General features: G+C 51.6%; 1 protein-coding gene and 1 non-coding gene across 2 annotated transcripts in view; one reads left to right on the top strand and one right to left on the bottom strand.

Annotated features, from left to right (window-relative positions):
* Window positions 1-3,936: 3,936 nt before the first annotated feature.
* DIP2C (disco interacting protein 2 homolog C) overlaps window positions 3,937-18,063 on the bottom strand; it is a 297,423-nt gene continuing 283,296 nt past the window's right edge. Inside the window, 5 exon segments of the mRNA XM_043885135.1 lie at window positions 3,937-7,786; window positions 10,077-10,200; window positions 12,218-12,392; window positions 14,011-14,085; window positions 15,475-15,532. Of these exon segments, the coding sequence (XP_043741070.1) occupies window positions 7,534-7,786; window positions 10,077-10,200; window positions 12,218-12,392; window positions 14,011-14,085; window positions 15,475-15,532 (685 nt within the window). The 3' untranslated portion in view covers window positions 3,937-7,533.
* LOC122682303 lies at window positions 11,013-11,081 on the top strand. The gene has a single exon (XR_006337320.1). It is a non-coding gene; the product is annotated as a small nucleolar RNA SNORD31 (small nucleolar RNA).

Genomic DNA, 18,063 nt, shown 5'->3' with positions numbered 1-18,063 from the left:
CCTGGACTCCAAAATCACTGTGGATAGCCACGAAATTAAAAGACCCTTGGCTCCTTAGAAGAAAACTATGACCAACCTAGACAGTATATTAAAAAGCAGAGACATCACTATGATGACAAAGGTCCGTACAGTCAAAGCTATGGTTTTTCTGATAGTCATGTATAGATGTGAGAGTTGAACTATAAAGAAAGCTGAGCGCCAAAGAATTGATGCTTTTGAACTGTGGTGTTGGAGAAGACTCTTTAGTATCCCTTGGACTGCAAGGAGATCCAACCAGTTAATCCTAAAGGAAATCAGTCCTGAATATTCATTGGAAGGACTGATGCTGAAGCTCAAATTCCAATACTTTGGCCACCTGATGCGAAGAACTGACTCACTGGAAAAAGACCCTGATGCTGGGAAAGACTGAAGGCGGGAGGAGAAGGGGATGATAAAGGGTGAGATGGTTGGATGGCATCACCGACTTGATGGACATGAGTCTGAGTAAGCTCCAGGAGTTGGTGATGGACAGGGAGGCCTGGCATGCTGCAGTCCATGGGGTCTCAAAGAGTCAGACATGACTGAGCAACTGAACTGACTGAACTGAAGCAGACCAAAGAGAGGGCTTAAGTATTCACATTACAAAGGATGTAGGGTCTCTGTAAACACCTTCTCAAGTGTTTCTCCTTACATCCTGAACATCTGAGTTAGAAACTAATAGCAAATGTGTGAACCTCTGCTGACAGATGATCAATCAGGCACTGAAATAGAAAATTCTGAACTTGGCTGTTCAAAAACAAACTTGACATTTTGGGGACTCCCCTATTGTTCAGTGCAGGACATCAGACACTGCAGCTCCTACTCCACAAAGGGTGGAGCATCGGCAGAAGCCGCCCCACATGCCTGCATGCCCGCGGTCGTCCAGAGGATGTCCCATCCCCACAGTTCACTCTGAGCAACAAAAGCCCCTTTCTCCATGCAGCCCTGGATGGAGCTGGTCGGTTATGAGTAGCAGCAGCTGCTGGGTGTTTGTCTGGTTAGAGGTCAAACCTGAGGAACAGCGAGGGTAGGGAAACGAGACTGTCTGGCCTCAGCCCTTCTTCATGGCAACAGAAGTTTATGTGACCTCCTGCCCTGGCAGAACCAAGACTGACCATCAGTCTCTGAGCTGGAGTCAGAAGTCAGCTCAGGCCTTGCAGTCCCTGCTGGACATGGACTTGAGGGAGGTGGACTGCTCGGCCATTTCATCCCAGCAAGGACCCGTGGTTGGTACTCAAATATTTACTGACTGAGAAAGTGAAAGAGACAGAAGCCCAGAAATTAAAACATTTAGAGCCCAAACTATTAGACTCAGAAACTAATTATTGCTTTTGAAAGGAAAACCAGAATCAGCAGTTAATTCTCAAAAGTTTGCCTTCCTACCTGTGTGTCTTACAACAGCAATCAGCAAACTGCAATCCCAAACCTGGCCAAATCTAGCTACCATCTATCTGTGAAGGGATCAGAAGCTAAATATCACATTTACACTCGAAAAGAATCCAAAGAATAATATTCATGATGGGAGAAAGGTTGAAGCCTGTGTTTCTGTACTCATGTCACAAGTCAAGTGCTGTGGGGCCAGGTCCTTGCCCAGCGACTGAAGGGCTGCACTTACGTCAGGACAGAAGGTTTCAGACCGAAGCTGACTGGCCCGTCAGACACAAGTGTCACTGTGTCTTCCAGGCTGGCGGTGGCCTGGTTGAAGCCTCACGGGACCATGGCTGGGACACAACACACTCAACGTGCCGTCGTCCGTCGGTGTAAGTGCCCACTAGCTACCAATGGTTCCTAAAGCATCCCTAAACCCCACTGAGACCAGACGACGCCTCGCAGTTCACTTATACCTCCAGGAATTTGGGCTGGTGACACGCCGCTGGCCCCAACGTGCAGGTGACTCCACCCTCCAAGCCGCGCTGCCCTCTGGAGCTGGAGCAGCTTCACAATCAGAGCGTCCATCTTCAAGGATCCACACTGGTTCTCGGCCTCAGATGCTTCTGCTACTGCCTGACCTGTGGGGAAGCCCCCTGGACAGCGGTCAGGACAGGTGGCCTCTGTCCTCTCCTGGGGAGGGTGGTGGAGGGGGACACATGGCAGTGCCATCCTCCACTTCTGGTGCAGGGACTCGCCAGGGGTGACTCAACAAGATGTGTGGGTACATCCGGTCCCTTGGAATGCATCCATGGGAAAGCTGTGAGGGGACGGCTCTGGCTGGGTTACCCTCACCTCTGCTCTGACCCGGGCTTCGCCAAAGTGTGGGTCCCAACGCTGTCCTCATCCTCCTGATGGTGAGCAGAGAAGGGAGGCATCGAGCTTGCTGACCTCGGCTCTAGGGCTGCTCCCCTGCACCTCCTGAACGCCTCCTGGGGCAAGAGGGGGTTGCACCTGCAGGGAACACTTGCTTCTGTCCCCCCAGGGTCCATACCAACATGGAAACAAAGTGCAGGGGAGCTGAGGCCAGGCTCAGACCCCTGTGCCCACCGTCTTGTCTTCCATTTCACTGTGCCTTCACGTTTCTGCAGGTCAGCCTGTCCCCAGAGCCCGACAGCCCAGGTGAGCCCTGCGCCCTCCCACACGGCGCCAAGTGAGGGGCTGGAGGAGAGGCTTTCCCGCCTGACTGTGCTCAGAGCCAGACCCCTGCCTGCCCACCCGCTGGCCTCCTGCCCCAGCCCTGGGAGGGTCCCCAACTCTTCCCCCCATGAATGACGAAGTCAGGGAGTGACAGTGACATGCAGGGTGGAGGGGTGAGGGGCAGGAAGGGAGAGGAGGGTCTATCCCAGCCTGAGGAGCTGACATGGGCTGTTCCGAGGCAGCAAGGCCCACCCAGATCTCACGCTGACCTTGGTGCTGCCATTAATTTGTTCACGGATTAACCTTAAAATCGAGAAGACAGCAGAGATGAGTGGAAGGACCCACTGGAGGGGAGCCAGAGTGGCCTTGACGGGAAGATGCCACTCAGGGACCAGGCACCGGCTACCAGGGATGGCGGAAGACAGAGACCGGCCCAGCAGTCAGCACCAGGCAGGCTCTGCTGAGCAGGGGGAGTGAGTCACAGAGGACCTGGTGTTGAGGGAACGGAACCTCTCTCCTCGGAAGCAGTGACACTACGTCCCTCCGTGTGGACAGAGCACCTGACTCAGGCCACCAAGACATCAACAAGGATGGTAAGACCCAGAATTACGATCAACCTGCCAACCAAACTCTGGCCTATGTCCCCTGGCCTCGGCACCATGCTGGAGGGCGTGGACCAAGGCAGAAGAAGGAACTCTATGCGTGCATGCGGGAACACACGTGCTGCCCAAAGCACGGCCACTCCGAGCAGATCTCCTGGCAATGCCCAGTCACCCAAACAGGTGGTCTACACCAGCCACCGACTTCCACACCCCCAGTTAGCATGGACGTTCCTTTCCCAGGGGAATTCTAACACAAAGGCACTTGGTGAAGTCTGGTGGTTTTATCCTTTCATAACCATTAGGCTGGAAGTCAGTTAACCCACTACCACTTTCCAAGAGACAAAGACAAAAGAAAAACAAAGATAATTGGGTTGGAATCGTCAGCGAGACCTCGGTCCTGGCCAAGGTTCTGGCCAAGGAGCAGCAGAGTTTGTGCACACAGACTTACACTCCTTGTCCCTCAAGGTTACCAATAATCTGTACACTTGGAGAAAATGTGAACAAATATATTTAGATATATTTAAAAGAATTAAAAAAAACATTTCACAAAACATTTGTTGCCATAGGAATTTTTTAGCAATAAATGCCCACATCAAAATTTAAACATTGTTCAAAGTATGATTATCTGTACTGGTAAATAATGCAACAAATTATGTAAACAGAGTGGGATCCATTCCTGGTAGGAGTCACTTCCTTCCTGGGATGGAAGCTGGCCCAGCTCTCCAGGGGACCAATTAAGAAACTGCTATTTTCAGAGCAACAAAAATAAAAGCTTTTATTTGTTCATTTGAATATAAAACAGGCGTTATCACAGATGTACAAAGCTTACTGGTGGTTTAACATACGAGAAGGTTGCTGTCCTTTGCACATAAAAATTTTGTTTGGAACCGTGATTGGCTGAGCACATGAATCTCTCTAACCAGTCACCACACTATGAAGCAACGCTGCTAGCATCTGACTATCAAGGGACCATTTCCCTTGGGGAAAGTGTCAAGCAGGGTTAGATAGATATAACAAACAAGCACCATGAGGAAGCCGCCCTGTTGGTTGGTCTGAGTCTTGGTGGTCGCTGTGTACCCTCCTTTGTGCAAGTTGACCACACGGTTTTGTCTGACTTCAAAAGCACAAGGTCACGAGACAAACACTGGCTATGTTCTCATGAACGACTCGTCCCAGCAGTTTCCATTAACAGTACAGAACGATCCTCCTTTATTGCTAAGTGGGTGGTACTGAGAGTCTCATTCCTTTTCTTGCACAACAGAACCTGGATCCCAGCCCTGAGCCCTTGGCCCTCACCGCTGGCACAGGCAGCAGGACCGAGGCCTCACGAGGGCACCAGCAACCTCACAACCCCTCGCTGGGCCTTAAGTCCCGCTTCCTCATCAGTGTCTGACCCGAAACTGCCCCCCCCCACCCTTCCACAGGGCGGGTGTGTGTCCTCTGTGTGTGGTGGGGGCCTCCCCCCCCACCTTTCCACACTGTGGGTATGTGTGTCCTGTGTGTGTGTGGTGGGGTGCCCCCTACCCTTCCACACTGTGGGTGTATGTATCCTCTGTGGTGGGGTCTCCCCCATACCCTTCCACATGGTGGCCATGTGTCTTCTGTGTGGTGGGGTCCCCCACTACCCTTCCACACAGTGTGTGTGTGTGTGGTGGGGTGCCCCCTGGCCCTTCCACATGGTGGGCGTGTATCTTCTGTGTGTGCGTTGGGGTCCCCCCTACCCTTCCACACGGGGTGTGTGTGTGTGTGTGTGTGTGTGTGGTAGGGTGCCCCCTGGCCCTTCCACATGGTGGGTGTGTATCTTCTGTGTGTGGTGGGGTCCCCCCTACCCTTCCACATGGTGGGTGTGTGTGTGGTGGGGTCCTCCCGGCCCTTTCACACAGTGGGTGTGTATCTTCTGTGTGTGGTGGGGTGCCCCCTACCCTTCCACATGGTGGGTGTGTGTGTGGTGGGGTCCCCCCGGCTCTTCCACATGGTGGGCGTGTACCCTCTGTGTGTGATGGGGTCCCCCCTACACTTCCACACAGTGGGCCTGTATCTTCTGTGTGTGTGGTGGGGTCCCTGTGGCCCTTCCACACAGTGGGCATGTGTCTTCTCTGTATATGGTGGGGTCCCCCTTGGGAAGCAGAAGACTGGGAATGTTTATCTGAAGCATGTGGAGAAATACTCATACACAGCAATGAAATCAAAATATTTTAAAAATCAAATAACTTGTGGAGATGGAAGAAACCCCACATGTAGACAAATTTTTTAAAAATACCACTTAAAATTCTAACAGCAATTAGCCTTGGATCTCCGAAGTCAAACAAAACTCTCTTGTGGCAAAGGGCTCAGTGCCAGTGCACAGAGCAAGGCAGGTGAGACCACCACGCAGAGAGGGTCTCAGTCTCGCCAGCAACACTCTGAACCAGGCAGACCCCACACAGGAACCCCGGGCACACTGGGGCAATCATGGAGGGGATCTCACTCGGAAGCTGGTACCTCTTCTTGGCTGGACACCGACGAGCTGGTTCAATCCGGGAGTGTGCGAGGGGTTCTCAAAGTTTCAAGGTGCATGAGGCGGCAGCAGCAGCAAGAGACGGAAATCAGAAGCATGTCCTTGCAGCAGGAGCAACGACGGGGCTGGGGGCCTCCCACTCCAGCCAGCACAGCTGGGGCAGCTCCGTGCATGACCTCCTAGTGAGTCTCCTCCCTTAAAGCCGCTGAGGGAGTCAGCGCAACCTGCTGCCAATGACCACAGAACGACATTCCTTTTCATACCAAGGACCAAAAAAAGGTGACAAACAAAATGATGAAAACACTGTGCAATGAATTCTTGTAGCCGAGGGAGCGCGTGCAGTGGGCCAGCTGCTCCCCAGGCCACGCGTTGCGGTGGGCACGTGGCACCGAAAGTCCGTCACGACCCCGCGGCAGAGGGAAAGTGCACACCCGGCTCCAGTCTGCCACCTCCGAGGCGCTGGCCCCACAGCTGGTCTCTGGCTCCAGAATAGAAGCTCTGGGCTGCAGGCCGTCTGGTTGCTCACACCAGCAACGGCGAGAGTCTATCTACAGTGCAGCGGAGGGGACACCATGCAAGTGACAGGTTCTGTGTTTTAAACTTTAAAATTCCCTTTGTTCTTAGTGAACTTATATTTCATATATATATATATCTGTTGTGATGCTATCCACGCAAGATAATACAACACTTTTTATATTAGCAAACATTACAAGACTTTAATATTCTTGAATGTTTTCTCTGTTATACTTCTAAAGAGATCAAAATAAATTAAACGTTTTGTACATAATTACATATGGAGTTAACTTATTTTATCTTTTTAGTTTAGTACAAAGATATCTGCAAGGTAATTGCCGAAATACACCTTATTTATAATTTCCTCTCATTCTATGATAACTTGGAGGGCCGATCATCAGTCTGTTTCTTCAGTACATTTCTGACAAAGAAAGCGGCTAAAATCTAATTGGAAGGTGCTATTTGGAAGGTTTTCTCGTACCTTGACACACTGTCCTAAAAGGATGGGCTCCAGCAATGGCTTAAATCAGTAGCAGGTCCATGGCATTAAGATTTCATGACACATTAAAACAGAGAAAACAATTCTTTGTCACACTACATGAATTGTTTAAAAGAACCCATCTGGAGGGCAGAATATTTTTTTTAATTGCTATTTTGGCTTAACAAAATACCACTTTTACGAAGAAAGCACTTATTATTCAATAATTAAAAAAAAAGAAAAGAAAGTTCTTGAAATGGGCTTTTCCAACAAACTAAAGGCAGTTAATGCAAAGTCCTTGTGAGCAAACTTCACATTCACGTCTCATCCCTGTGTGACCAGGACGTGTGGGAAGTCTCCCCACCACACGGTGAGGCTCTGCTGGGGAAGGTGCCCTGGTGCCCACACTTGCGACACTGAACAGGGGGCCCCAGGCGTCTACATGTTGTAGGCCACGTAGATGAGACACTACGTGGGCATCTACATGTTGTAGGCCATGTAGATGGAGGCCCCAGGCGTCTACATGTTGTAGGCCACGTAGATGAGACACTATGTGGGTGTCTACAAGTTGCAGGTCATGTAGATGAGACACTATGTGGCGTCTACATGTTGTAGGCCACGTAGACAGGGGCCCCGGACATACTACGTGGGCGTCTACACATTGTAGGCCACGTAGATGGGGGCCCCGGGTATCTACATGTTGTAGGCCATGTAGATGGGACACTACTTGGCGTCTACATATTGTAGGCCACGTAGATGGGGGCCCCGCACATCTACATACATGTTGTAGGCCACGTAGATGCGGGCCCTGGGCGTCTACATGTTGTAGGCCACATAGAAGGGACACTACGTGGCATCTACATGTTGTAGGCCACGTAGATGGGGTCCAGCTGGTCGGCTAGGAAGCCGTCACGCAGGTGCATGCGCTGCTTCTCCCCCCGGGAGTTGATGGGGATGACGCCGATGTCCACCACCACCACCACCCCCACCACCAGGTAGTGCTCCTCCAGGACCACGTTGGTCACCAGGGGGACCAGGTCCAGGGCTTCCTGCTCGGACCCATCGAGCTCAACCACAACCACCAGCAAGTTTGTCCAGGTGAACACGGCACTGGAAGAAAAAGAAGCATCACTGTACAATTGGGACGACTCCATTCTCTCTGGATGCCCCACTGGGCTCCTGCTGGGCACTGAGCCTTCTCTGGTCTGCAGGTTCCAGAGCAGCTCTGACACTCCTTGCGTCTACACCTCTTACCAACCTGCTCGCTGGGTGGCAGCCCACCCCCGCCTTCCCTGGATCCACCCAAGGCCCTAAGGGTGGAACCCATCCCAAAAGGCACTTAGGAAGCCTGCAGTGTGGTTGGCGGGACCGTTGCTGAGCTGGGACAGTGGGCACTAGGGCTAGTCCTGACCTGCCTCTGTCCCCAGGGGGTGAACGCGTGTGCACGTGAGCAGAAGAGCCACCATGCTGGGTCAGGTACCTCAGTGCTCGACTGCAGACCTGGGGCGCACGGACAGATTCTGTCTCAGGAACTGGGTGAGGGCAACACAGGGGACCTGATTCAGGTGGATGAGTTCCTGGGGATGCCAGAGCTTCATCCAGAAGTGTCAGGAGGACCACCCACAGTATCTTGTCTGCCCAGTTGGTAAAAGCTTAACTAAGTCCAATGTTTTACACTTTAGGCCACCTTGACGTCAGATAGTAGGGCTTTTAAAACATGAATGTTTAAGAACCTTAGAGCCCCGTGGAGGGCGGGGTAAAGCTCTGGGGCCTGCAGTGGCTGCTGAAGTCAGATACAGAAAAGGTTCTGTCTTAGCTGTGAGGCAGGTAGTGTCTGGGGAAAGTCATCTCTGTTTCCTAAAAGCATAGGGTATGCTTGTTAACAAAAAATGTGTATTTTGCTTAGTATGGCCAATGATCACATTAAAATGGAAGAGGGACACTGGAGACTCCTGGGGCTGGCTCTGTGACAAGCGTCACCCCGAGGGAGCTGCTTGAGAGAACTGCACGTCTGTGAGTCATGTGACTGCTCTTGGCCATGCTGGGGACGGTTTTATCCTGACATCTGGCATTGAGGGTGCAGCATCAGGGTCAGTGTGGATCCCAGAGTTCACTGAGAAGGGGTGCAGGGGGCAGCGGGAGGCTGCTGGAGCCCACCTGGGACCACAGCAGCTGAGGGTGGCTGGGCTGTGCTCAGTGAGGCAGTCACAGATGTGACCCAGCCTCACACCCTCCCTTCTCTGCACCAAATGACTGATGGGGCTGCCTGGGGGAGCCACAGCCTAGGGAGGAGGGTGACATCAGAGCCGTGGTGCTGCTTGCACTCTGAGGAGAGAAGCGCCTCGCGACCGAGCCTGATGCTCCTTCCCTCTTGGGGCCTCTGAGAGTAGAGAAAGGAGCAAGCTTCACAGTATCTAAGTGATGCTCAGAACAGACAAGAGAAACCCACACGGAAACCCTGGCCACACACTTTCCAGTGGAAATGGCACCTTTTCAACAAGACAGAAAATATGTGCGGGAGGAAACACAAGCCACTTGAAATTATTTTCTTAAAAAATACAAAAACAGAAGGCTGAGATGGCTATTTACACCTCAGTGCAAACTGAGGCAGACCCCTACCGTTTCTGGCTGACACCTTTCTCCACTCGAGTGGAGAGGCAGCTTTAGAGGTGGAGGACTTGTGCTCAGATGGGCTTGTCGCTGCTTGCCCTGAAACAAGGCACTGAGTGGGGACGAAGCTCTGCCGTCCACTTGCCCCTTCTGTCTGCCGAGCCCTCTGCGCGGTGCAGCATGTGGCCGAGAACACCAGCCTGTGTCAGCTGACAAGAGGCAGCTGACACTCGCAGGCCAACCCATCTGCCCCCCTAGAGATTTCAGAAAGAGCCTCCCTGGGGGCTCCTGCCCTGAGCTTGCAGACAGGCCCCCTCAGGCCTCCACCCTTCAGGAAACGAGGGGGATGAGAGGAACAGCGGCCAGTGGTGCTGAAGCCACTGTCCATGCTCAAGTGTCACGTGAAGGCCCCAAGGAGTGGTGGGTGCTGCTGCTCCCAGGCACACTTGCAAGTTACAGCCACCAAATGGCCAGGGCGGGCACGGCGTGGCCTCCAAGGCCACCTCCAAGGGTGGTGGGATGGGTGACCTGTCACTGATGACCCTATGACGCTGCCAAGCATGGCCTCTCCTGGAGCTGAGGCCTTCCCACAGGGCTCGCTGGGTTCAGGCTCCCTGTGGACAGTGTTTTCCCCTACATCACATTTTCCATAACAAAAAAACAAATTGGCTCCTTGGAAACACCCCCTAGCCCTCCGTCCATCACCTCAGGAAGAGCACCAACTGCGCCAGGGGTGCTCATTAGAGGTTCAGGTTCACCCTGGCCCTCGGGCTGCCTGCCTGCTCCTCACCATTCCGTGACGCTCTTGTGGGCTCTGATGACTGAGGTCTCGATGTCTATCGGGTGATACCTCATGCCGCGCAGCTCCATGGCCTCGTCCAGGGCCCCCACCACGTAGAGGGCATCATGGCGCTCTGTGTGGGGAATGGACACTATGTGAGCTTCACGGCAAAACTGCTCGAGTCTCATAACGAATAAAGACGAGCACTACCCTTGAACATGGAAGAGAGGCACAAAAGACCCCTGAGCAAGGGTCTGGTTTCCTTTCTCAGGGAAACTGCAGCCCAAGGCGCTCAGCGAAGAGGTGTGGCGGTGGGGGGTGGGGGCTGTGTGGCCATGTGACTGGCCGCATGCCTGCACGGTCCCCTCGCCCAAGGGGCAGCCTCCACATATATCCCTCGGCAGCACTGTCTGAGATGCAGTAGAGTCACATGAGAGGACCCAGCACAGCCAAAGCAACACCAAGCTCCCTGTGGTTCCATCACACGAGGGTTCAACTCTCTTATCACTACATGTCTGAGTGGGAAAGAAAGCCGAGTTTCCAAGAATGTTCATAAACAAAGATTCCCTTAGTTCATGTAATTGGTAAAGTTATTCTTGTCAATTGTGTAAACCTTGGGATAATGACAACATGCAGTCCATCTTTCCTTGAAAACAAGGAGATCTCTTTCATCTTTAGGGTACTGAGTGCATCAGGGTGAGTTTATGAGAAGTGACTGACACATTAAATACCAGAAAATAAATCTTCTCCATCTCTAGGCTAAGGCAGACAAGATGGAGGCAGTCACTTGCTGACTTCTGACCACAGCTGCTGGGGCCTCCCACCCTCCCAGCCCACGGACTCCACAGGCAGAACCAGCGCTGAGGTCTGTGTGTTGCTAAGCTTAGTTCCTCAGGGAATCCCAGGGGGCACCCTCTATGACTTCCCCAAACTGAAAATACAATGCCAGCCAGCGACGAGATCAGTGACGCCCCAGCCTGATCCCTGTGATGGGAAGGTGTTTTCTGAGCTTTTGCCTACAGTGAGAAACTGAGAGGGCTTCACAGCCAACAGGAAACTGTGGACCAGCTGCCAGCCTTACAATGTGTCTGTGCTGAGATCCCAGAGCCTGCACAGACGTGCCTGCCCTCTATGAGGGTGAAGAGGCTGGGCTCCCATGGAAAGGAGCAAGCCACGCTCCTGCTTAACACCAGTCTGAAGTTACAAGGTCTGAACAAAGAACAAAGCACACAAAATGGAATCCAGCTCTCAGAGGATGCAAAATACGGAATTTTCTTATACAACTTACCTGTTTCAAATTAGCATATAATCATTTCAGCCTTCCTAAATAAATGTTTTGTTTTTTAAATCTTAAAAAATAAAAGAAAATACAACACCAGAATATTTCGATACTTTTCCCCTGCATTCTTCCTGGTCTGGCCTGGCTGGCACAGCTCCTACTAGGCAGGTGGGTTGGAAGCCTCGCTGATCTCCAGTGCTGGCAGATCTCACAAGAAACCTCAGGCCCCCCGCCCCGGAGTAACACCCAAGTCTTGCCTCTGTTTTCAGTGAAATAAGGAGTGGAGAGAGGACTCGAGGATCAGCAACGTGAGGAGCAGACAGGCTCCTACATGTTGGTTCTGTGTCACACCCACATCCAGCGCTAGCCCTCTGAGCTACTGTTCCCTGAGGGCGCCTGGCAGGACCAGAGCACTCGAGGCCAGCGCCTCCCGCCCGGAAGAGAACAACGCAGCTTCGGGGGATCCTGGGTGGGGCTGGCAGCGCCAGAGTTGGTGACAAGCCGGTGAGCTGCACTTACAGGCACTTGTCAGAGACAACATAGCCCCCGGCCCCTGCCCTGGTTTTACATGTGTTCCTAGCTCACAGAGGAGGACAGAGCATGGGACGTGTGTCCTCAGCTGCCGACGTGCACAATCTGAGCAGGCTCTCTCACCCTGGGCTCTCTCTCTCGACCCCCCCCCCCCCCCCCCCCGCCGCCCAGCCCCTGCCCCCTAGTCTCTCTCGCCCCAACCCAGCTCTCTCACCCTTGGCTGTCTCCAGGCTGCCTGCAGCAAGCATGCAAGCACACACACTCTCCTGGGACTGGGATCCCAAACCCACATAGGTTTTTGGTGTCTGAGGACTTCCTGCCTCCTACTGGGAACTCTCACCTCCATTTGCATCAGTGAGTTCAGTTCTCCGTAGGAATCCCAAGTACCCTGTTCGTGCCCAGACTGTCTGTGTGTCTCCAAAGCTTAATCTTGAGTTGAAGTGATCTGACTGGAGGGATTCATCTCCATAAATAGTGAAGTAACCACTGGCATTGTGGGCACTGTGAACCCAGATCTGTAAGGAAGCAAAATGTACTACATAAGTTAACTTGACATGATGTCCAAGGCAGAAACTACTTTTACAATTCAACAGATTGTATTCCGTCTGTCCCTGGCCTGCAAAAACAAGACAGCTTGTTTCCAGAGAGACACAGACACCGCAAAGTTTGCTGAAATGAAAACATGACAGCACACTCATGGTTGAGCAAACAACCAAGCCCTCATCTCCGGAGAATCCTATTAAAGTAGATGAACTAAGGGCTTTTGAAATAAATATCAAATGAATGAGGTTGTAAGAGTTTCCTTGTATTTATTCAAATGCTTCCAAAAAGCAAGCTGGAAAAATGTTAAAAAGCTTTCTGGTTTATTTTCCCCCTTCACTTGGTTTGTATACTTTGGGGAATATATTGTAATAAAATAACACAACACAAAAACTCTAGAAGGGAAAGGCATGGTAACAACAAAAAATGGAGGATAAAAATGCCTGAATGTTGTATCTTAGGAAATGGTATTTGAATCAGGGACAAAGGGTCCAGCCAGCAGCCCTCAGCCACACCTGCCAGGGCAAACCAGGCAGCAGCCCAGGGATGAGGGTCTCCAGCAAGTGAGGGGAAGAGAACCTGTCAGACAGGTTCCCAGCACAACGCCAGGGTGCAGTGGTCTCCGCCCCTTGGCCCAGTACTCAGCTCTGAGAGGCTATGTGTTGTGAGGACAGCAGGGGCCAGATGCAGCAGGCACCATGTTCAATTTTCATTCTTAGATGTGCATTTAAAGGAAATTCCTAAATAAGGCCTGTATAGCATTTCATCATTTCGATTTTGATCTTCACATGGAGAGAGATGAGTGAGGGGCCAATAAACTGCCCAAGAAGGAGAAGGGTCTGGGGGTGATGGTGGCTGAGATTCAGGCCCCAACACCACTTCCTCCCTCACCATGTACACGTACGTGTGTGCCATGGTGCCCAAGAGAGCAGCGGGGCTGGTGTGTGAGTCGGGTGCCATCAGTGGCAGTGTTTTGTGTGGGCCAGGACAGGCAGCTGACCACAGGGTGGGTGGCACCTATAGGAGTGTCCTTGTGGGCAGGTCATGGTCACTGTGGCCTGGCCTTGGAGAGGAAAATGGGGTTGGGGAGGCAGACGTGTTGGAAGCAAGTTAATCAGGGAGCGAGGTGGACGGGAAGGGCAGAAGGGTGCGCATGGTCAGCAAGCAGGGCGAGTTTCAGGACAGCAGCCCAGGAAGGGTCTCCTGTGGCCACATGCAGTCAGCAGTGTGAAGGGCACAGGGTGGGTGGGGAGTCACTGGGTAGGTTGCATCGTCAACACAAGGGAGTAAAAGTGACTTTCTGACCCAGACAAAATCCTGTTGTGTCCCCAGTCTGCCTGCCATGGTTGTTGGTGCTGCTATGATTCTGGGTTTGGCAAGATTCCCTCTGCACATTCGCTATCATGTTCCTGATGAAAGACTTCTCTGCTGTGAAGCAGGCACATGGAACTCAAATGGAGAGCTGAAAAACAAGGAAACTCTGCCCACACACAGGAAGTTTCCTTTTTGCTAAATGTTTTGAAGAGAAATGTGATACTCGTAAGTAAACACCACTTCATAATCCTGAACCTTCACAGACACCCCATTCCTCACCTCGCCCAGGTGTGAGTCTCCCAAGGGTCCTTTCGTTTCTGGATTGGCAATGATGATCCGCACCCCTGGAAGTATCTATATGGGGAGGAACAGTCTTGTCAGTGGGCAGACAGGCACATGCTTCATGCCAAGTGCCTGTTTTCCCTATTAAAATGGTTTAGAAAGTGAATGGCTTTAAATCAAAATTGCAAACCACAGCATCACATAATGACAGCAAATTGAGGACATTTCATTGTAATTATTTACAATGACAGAGCCTGTGTTAAAATGATCCTAAAAGTGAGACTTTGAACAAAAACATGATAAATGATATAATTTAACAAGCCTGATGCTTGCAAAGTAGAACTAGCGGAGCTGCTTTGTGGTGTCCAGAAGAGAATGCAGTCCCGCCAGGGCGTCTGCCGCACCATGTGTATTGCGGCCCTGCCCCTCCTCTGCCACACTGCCCACTTTTCCTGTTGGCTGACAATAGTACAACATTGATACTGAGCACCTCCTTCTTAATGGACATTTAGCTCAGAAATGCTCTGAATTCTACCGGAACCATGTAAAGAATCAAAAGCTGATTCTGGAAATTTAGAATGGAGCCCCTCTTGGTTCAGCTACTAACTGTGCAGCTGAGATAAGGCAACACACCTGTGGTGAGAGCTATGGGAGCATGTCTGATGAATGACCCACAAGGTTGAGCTGGGTGGGCGGGCAGTGCTGAATCCCACCTTAAAGAAAACAGTACCAAGAACTCTAACCATCAGCCATGAAGACACAGACTGTAAAAGGTCCCAAACAACATGCCTCTAGAATTATGTTAAGTGGAGAAGAGATCTGATAATAGGGGCCGGGGGGTGGGGGGGAGTCTTCATTCAGATTTAAATACATTCCTTGCACTTTAGTTCTATAAATGACACAACCACCATGGCAGGAACAACTAGCTGTCATGATAACCAGTCTTTGTCTAGTTCCACAGTAAACAAGCTCTGCCTGCTGGCCAGGCCCATGGACATTTGGACCCAATGTACCGACGACACTGCCAGCCTGCCTTTCTCGGCTGGGGTAACCATGCCCAGAGGTGCTAAGTATGAGTGAAGAGGCTGAGGAGCGGCCGTATGGCCTCTTCCTTTTCCTGCTGCTCCTCCTCTGGGTGGAATGCAAGGAAGGGCTGCAGCTGGAAAAGCTGCTGTAGACCTGGAGACACCCGTGGGAGTGGAGGCCATGCAGAACAGAACAAGAGAGAAGGTGCCATGGCCCTGGGGGCTTCCTTTGACTTTCTGTGCTCATGGTCAAAACCAGTTGATATATTCAGTTCAGTTGCTCAGTTGTGTCCAACTCTTTGGACTTGATATATCACTTTTCAAGAAAACTTTTTTTTTTGTAAAAAAGTCTTCCATGTACTTCTTAACTTTCCAAAGCCCCCAAACTGAGACTTGTGTTCAAATGTATATGCACATGCCTTCCTTCTGTACTTACTTTTCCTGACTCCATCAGGGGCAAACTATGAGGAGAGCCTCTTTCCACTAAGCGTACTCTACAAAGAAAAACAGAAGGTGTTACTGTGTGCTCTGGACCCTGGCTTCCTCCTCTACATCTAGCACTTGGGTCAACGCCCAGCAGTCAGACGGGCACATTAGCTCTGTTGACAAGCACTACCCAATGCAAAGAGAGTCGAGAAGTCCAAGAAAAAGCAGACAATGGCAGAGAGGAGACAGCGGGGGCCACCACACAGGCCACAAGAGTATGGAGATGCAGCCCCACATATCAACCCACAAACGTCGGGAATGACTCTGCATTGATGTAATGGGGTCAACACAGTGTGTGCAGAAAAGGGAGAGTGAGGATTAAGCTGCATTCCTCAAAGAGCCGCCACTCCTGTGACAGAAGACCTCTCGGGCCTGTCCCCTGCAAACACAGGGGGCTGCAAACCCCACAGCACAGCATCCACCGCCCCAGCTAGGCACATTGGAGATGACTGGCCAGTTCAGACAGCACAATCTCCTTTCTGGAAAGAAGTGCTCTTCAATCTAAAAACTATCAGCTGGTGAGGTACTCAAGAACTGTGGAGGACCCTGGTGCCAGTCACAGCCCAGCCCACTGAGCCCTCCTCAGCTGTATTACTTTATCCCATGACTGGGTTCAGTTCTCTCCATGTTACTCTCAGAGTGTGATGCTGACCAATCATCTACAGACAACTTTTTCTTGAGGAAAATGGAGTGAAAGGGAACCCCCCTCATTTCTAATTTTATCAATTTGATTTCTCTTTTTTCCTTGATAAATCTGGGCTAAAAGTTATCAATTTTATTTGTCTTGTCAATGAACCATCCTTTTAGTTTTATTCATCTTTACCACTATTTTGTTTCTATTTCACTTTTTTCTGCTCTGATCTGTATGCTTTCTTTCTGGTATTAACTTTGGGTTCTGTTTGTCCTTTCTCTAGTTGCTTCAGGTATAAGATTATGTTGTTTCTTTAGTTGCTTCAGGGCAGCCGGCCTCCCGTCCTCATCCTGCCCTCGGAGTTCATCTTGTCTCCTGTCCCTGCTGGGCAGGTGGATCTTACCTGAAATGAGAAAACTCTACTGCTAAGAATTTCCCTGTGGCCTCCTCTCTACTGAGTGGTGGCAGGGACCTGGGCAAGCATGCAGGGTGGACAAAGAGTTTCTTCTCTGGTCAGCATGGAACAGTGCTCTATGTCAGTGATTCCAGGCAAGCAGGAAGGGGCACTAGGACCACTCAGGGGTGGTCCTGTCTTGTCAGAAATGCCACATGGCGGGGGTGGGGGTGGGTCTTTCACCCACTTGAGAATATCCACAAGAGCAAAGAAAAAACCAGCCCTAGAAGAAGGCAGAGCTGTGTCTCCCAGAAGAGCTGAGAGACATGCCCATGCATGCAGCACATGTGAGCGGGATGGGGGCTCACAGAAACCCAGGAAACTTGTGGGAGATAAGAGGGCATAGGCTGGGGTGAGGGGCAGCTCTGTCCACCGCCTGTGCACCACAGACAGGGAGTATCTCTCCTGACTGCACACCGTCACTCAGCACTCCCAGGACATGGCACAATTAGGAAACCACACCTCCTGCCCCACGGGTGCTGTCAGGACAGGAGCTGGTCACTTCAGAGCCATGGAAAACAGCCAGTATGGCATGTCCTGCTGCTGGTCAGGAGGGGCAGGGGTGTGCCTGTCTCTTAATGGCCACTCCAGTGATCACTGGTGACCTGGAGGACGAGCGCCACTCACACCAAGAGGAGCTGATGGAGCCTAGTGTGGTCTACCAGGCGGCCCTGCATTAAGTGTGCTGACAGTGTTCTGTATCCGGGGCGCCGACAACAGCATCTTAGGGAAAAACCCCAATGACCATTTTGGGCCAACCCAACATAAAATTATCTTCAAATAATTTTTGTAGGGAGTAAAGCAAATTTCTTTTTAAAGCCTACTAGTTATGTTTGGAAATGTTATGCCCCCGAAAGAGGTCACTTAATCTCTTCAGCGCTAAGGGTCTGCATCTTGAAGATGTCTGGATAGGCCTCTGCTGCAGGGGGCTGGTATCTCTTGGGGGCCAGTGGTTCTCTCTACTAGACAGGCTGTCTCCTGGGAGTCCCTGTGAACAGCGGGGTCTAAAACGAGGGTTCCAGGGGACCAGGAGGCACCACCAAGAGTGAAGAGGAACAAAGTGTTCAGGGGAACAAAGTGCTTCTTAGTCTCAGCACCACTGCCATTCTGGTCATCTGCTGTGCAGCAGAGGCCTGTCCTGGCCACTGCAAGATGCCCAGCTGCCTCGCTGGCCTCCACCCACCACACGCCACCAGGACCACTTCCCACACCATGCTCATCAGACACAGCACCACGGCAACCCACTCGCGGTTAGGCACACCACCCGGGTGTGACTGGCCTGCATGGCATGCCAGGCCCCTCTGCAGCCTTGCCCCCGATACTCTCTCACATGGGAACTCAGCAGGCAAGAAGAACACACTTGGCCAGGCCTGGCGGGGGCTCCTGGTTTCCCACCCACAACTCTCCCTAGCTCTCACATGCTGTGAGCAAATGCATATGTCAATAGGCACCAC

This window comes from Cervus elaphus, chromosome 23 (genome assembly GCF_910594005.1).
Source record: "Cervus elaphus chromosome 23, mCerEla1.1, whole genome shotgun sequence".
NCBI classification, from domain to species: Eukaryota; Metazoa; Chordata; class Mammalia; order Artiodactyla; family Cervidae; genus Cervus; species Cervus elaphus.
The sequence above is the reverse complement of the archived record's forward strand: the minus strand, read 5'-3'. Positions and strand labels throughout refer to the sequence as shown.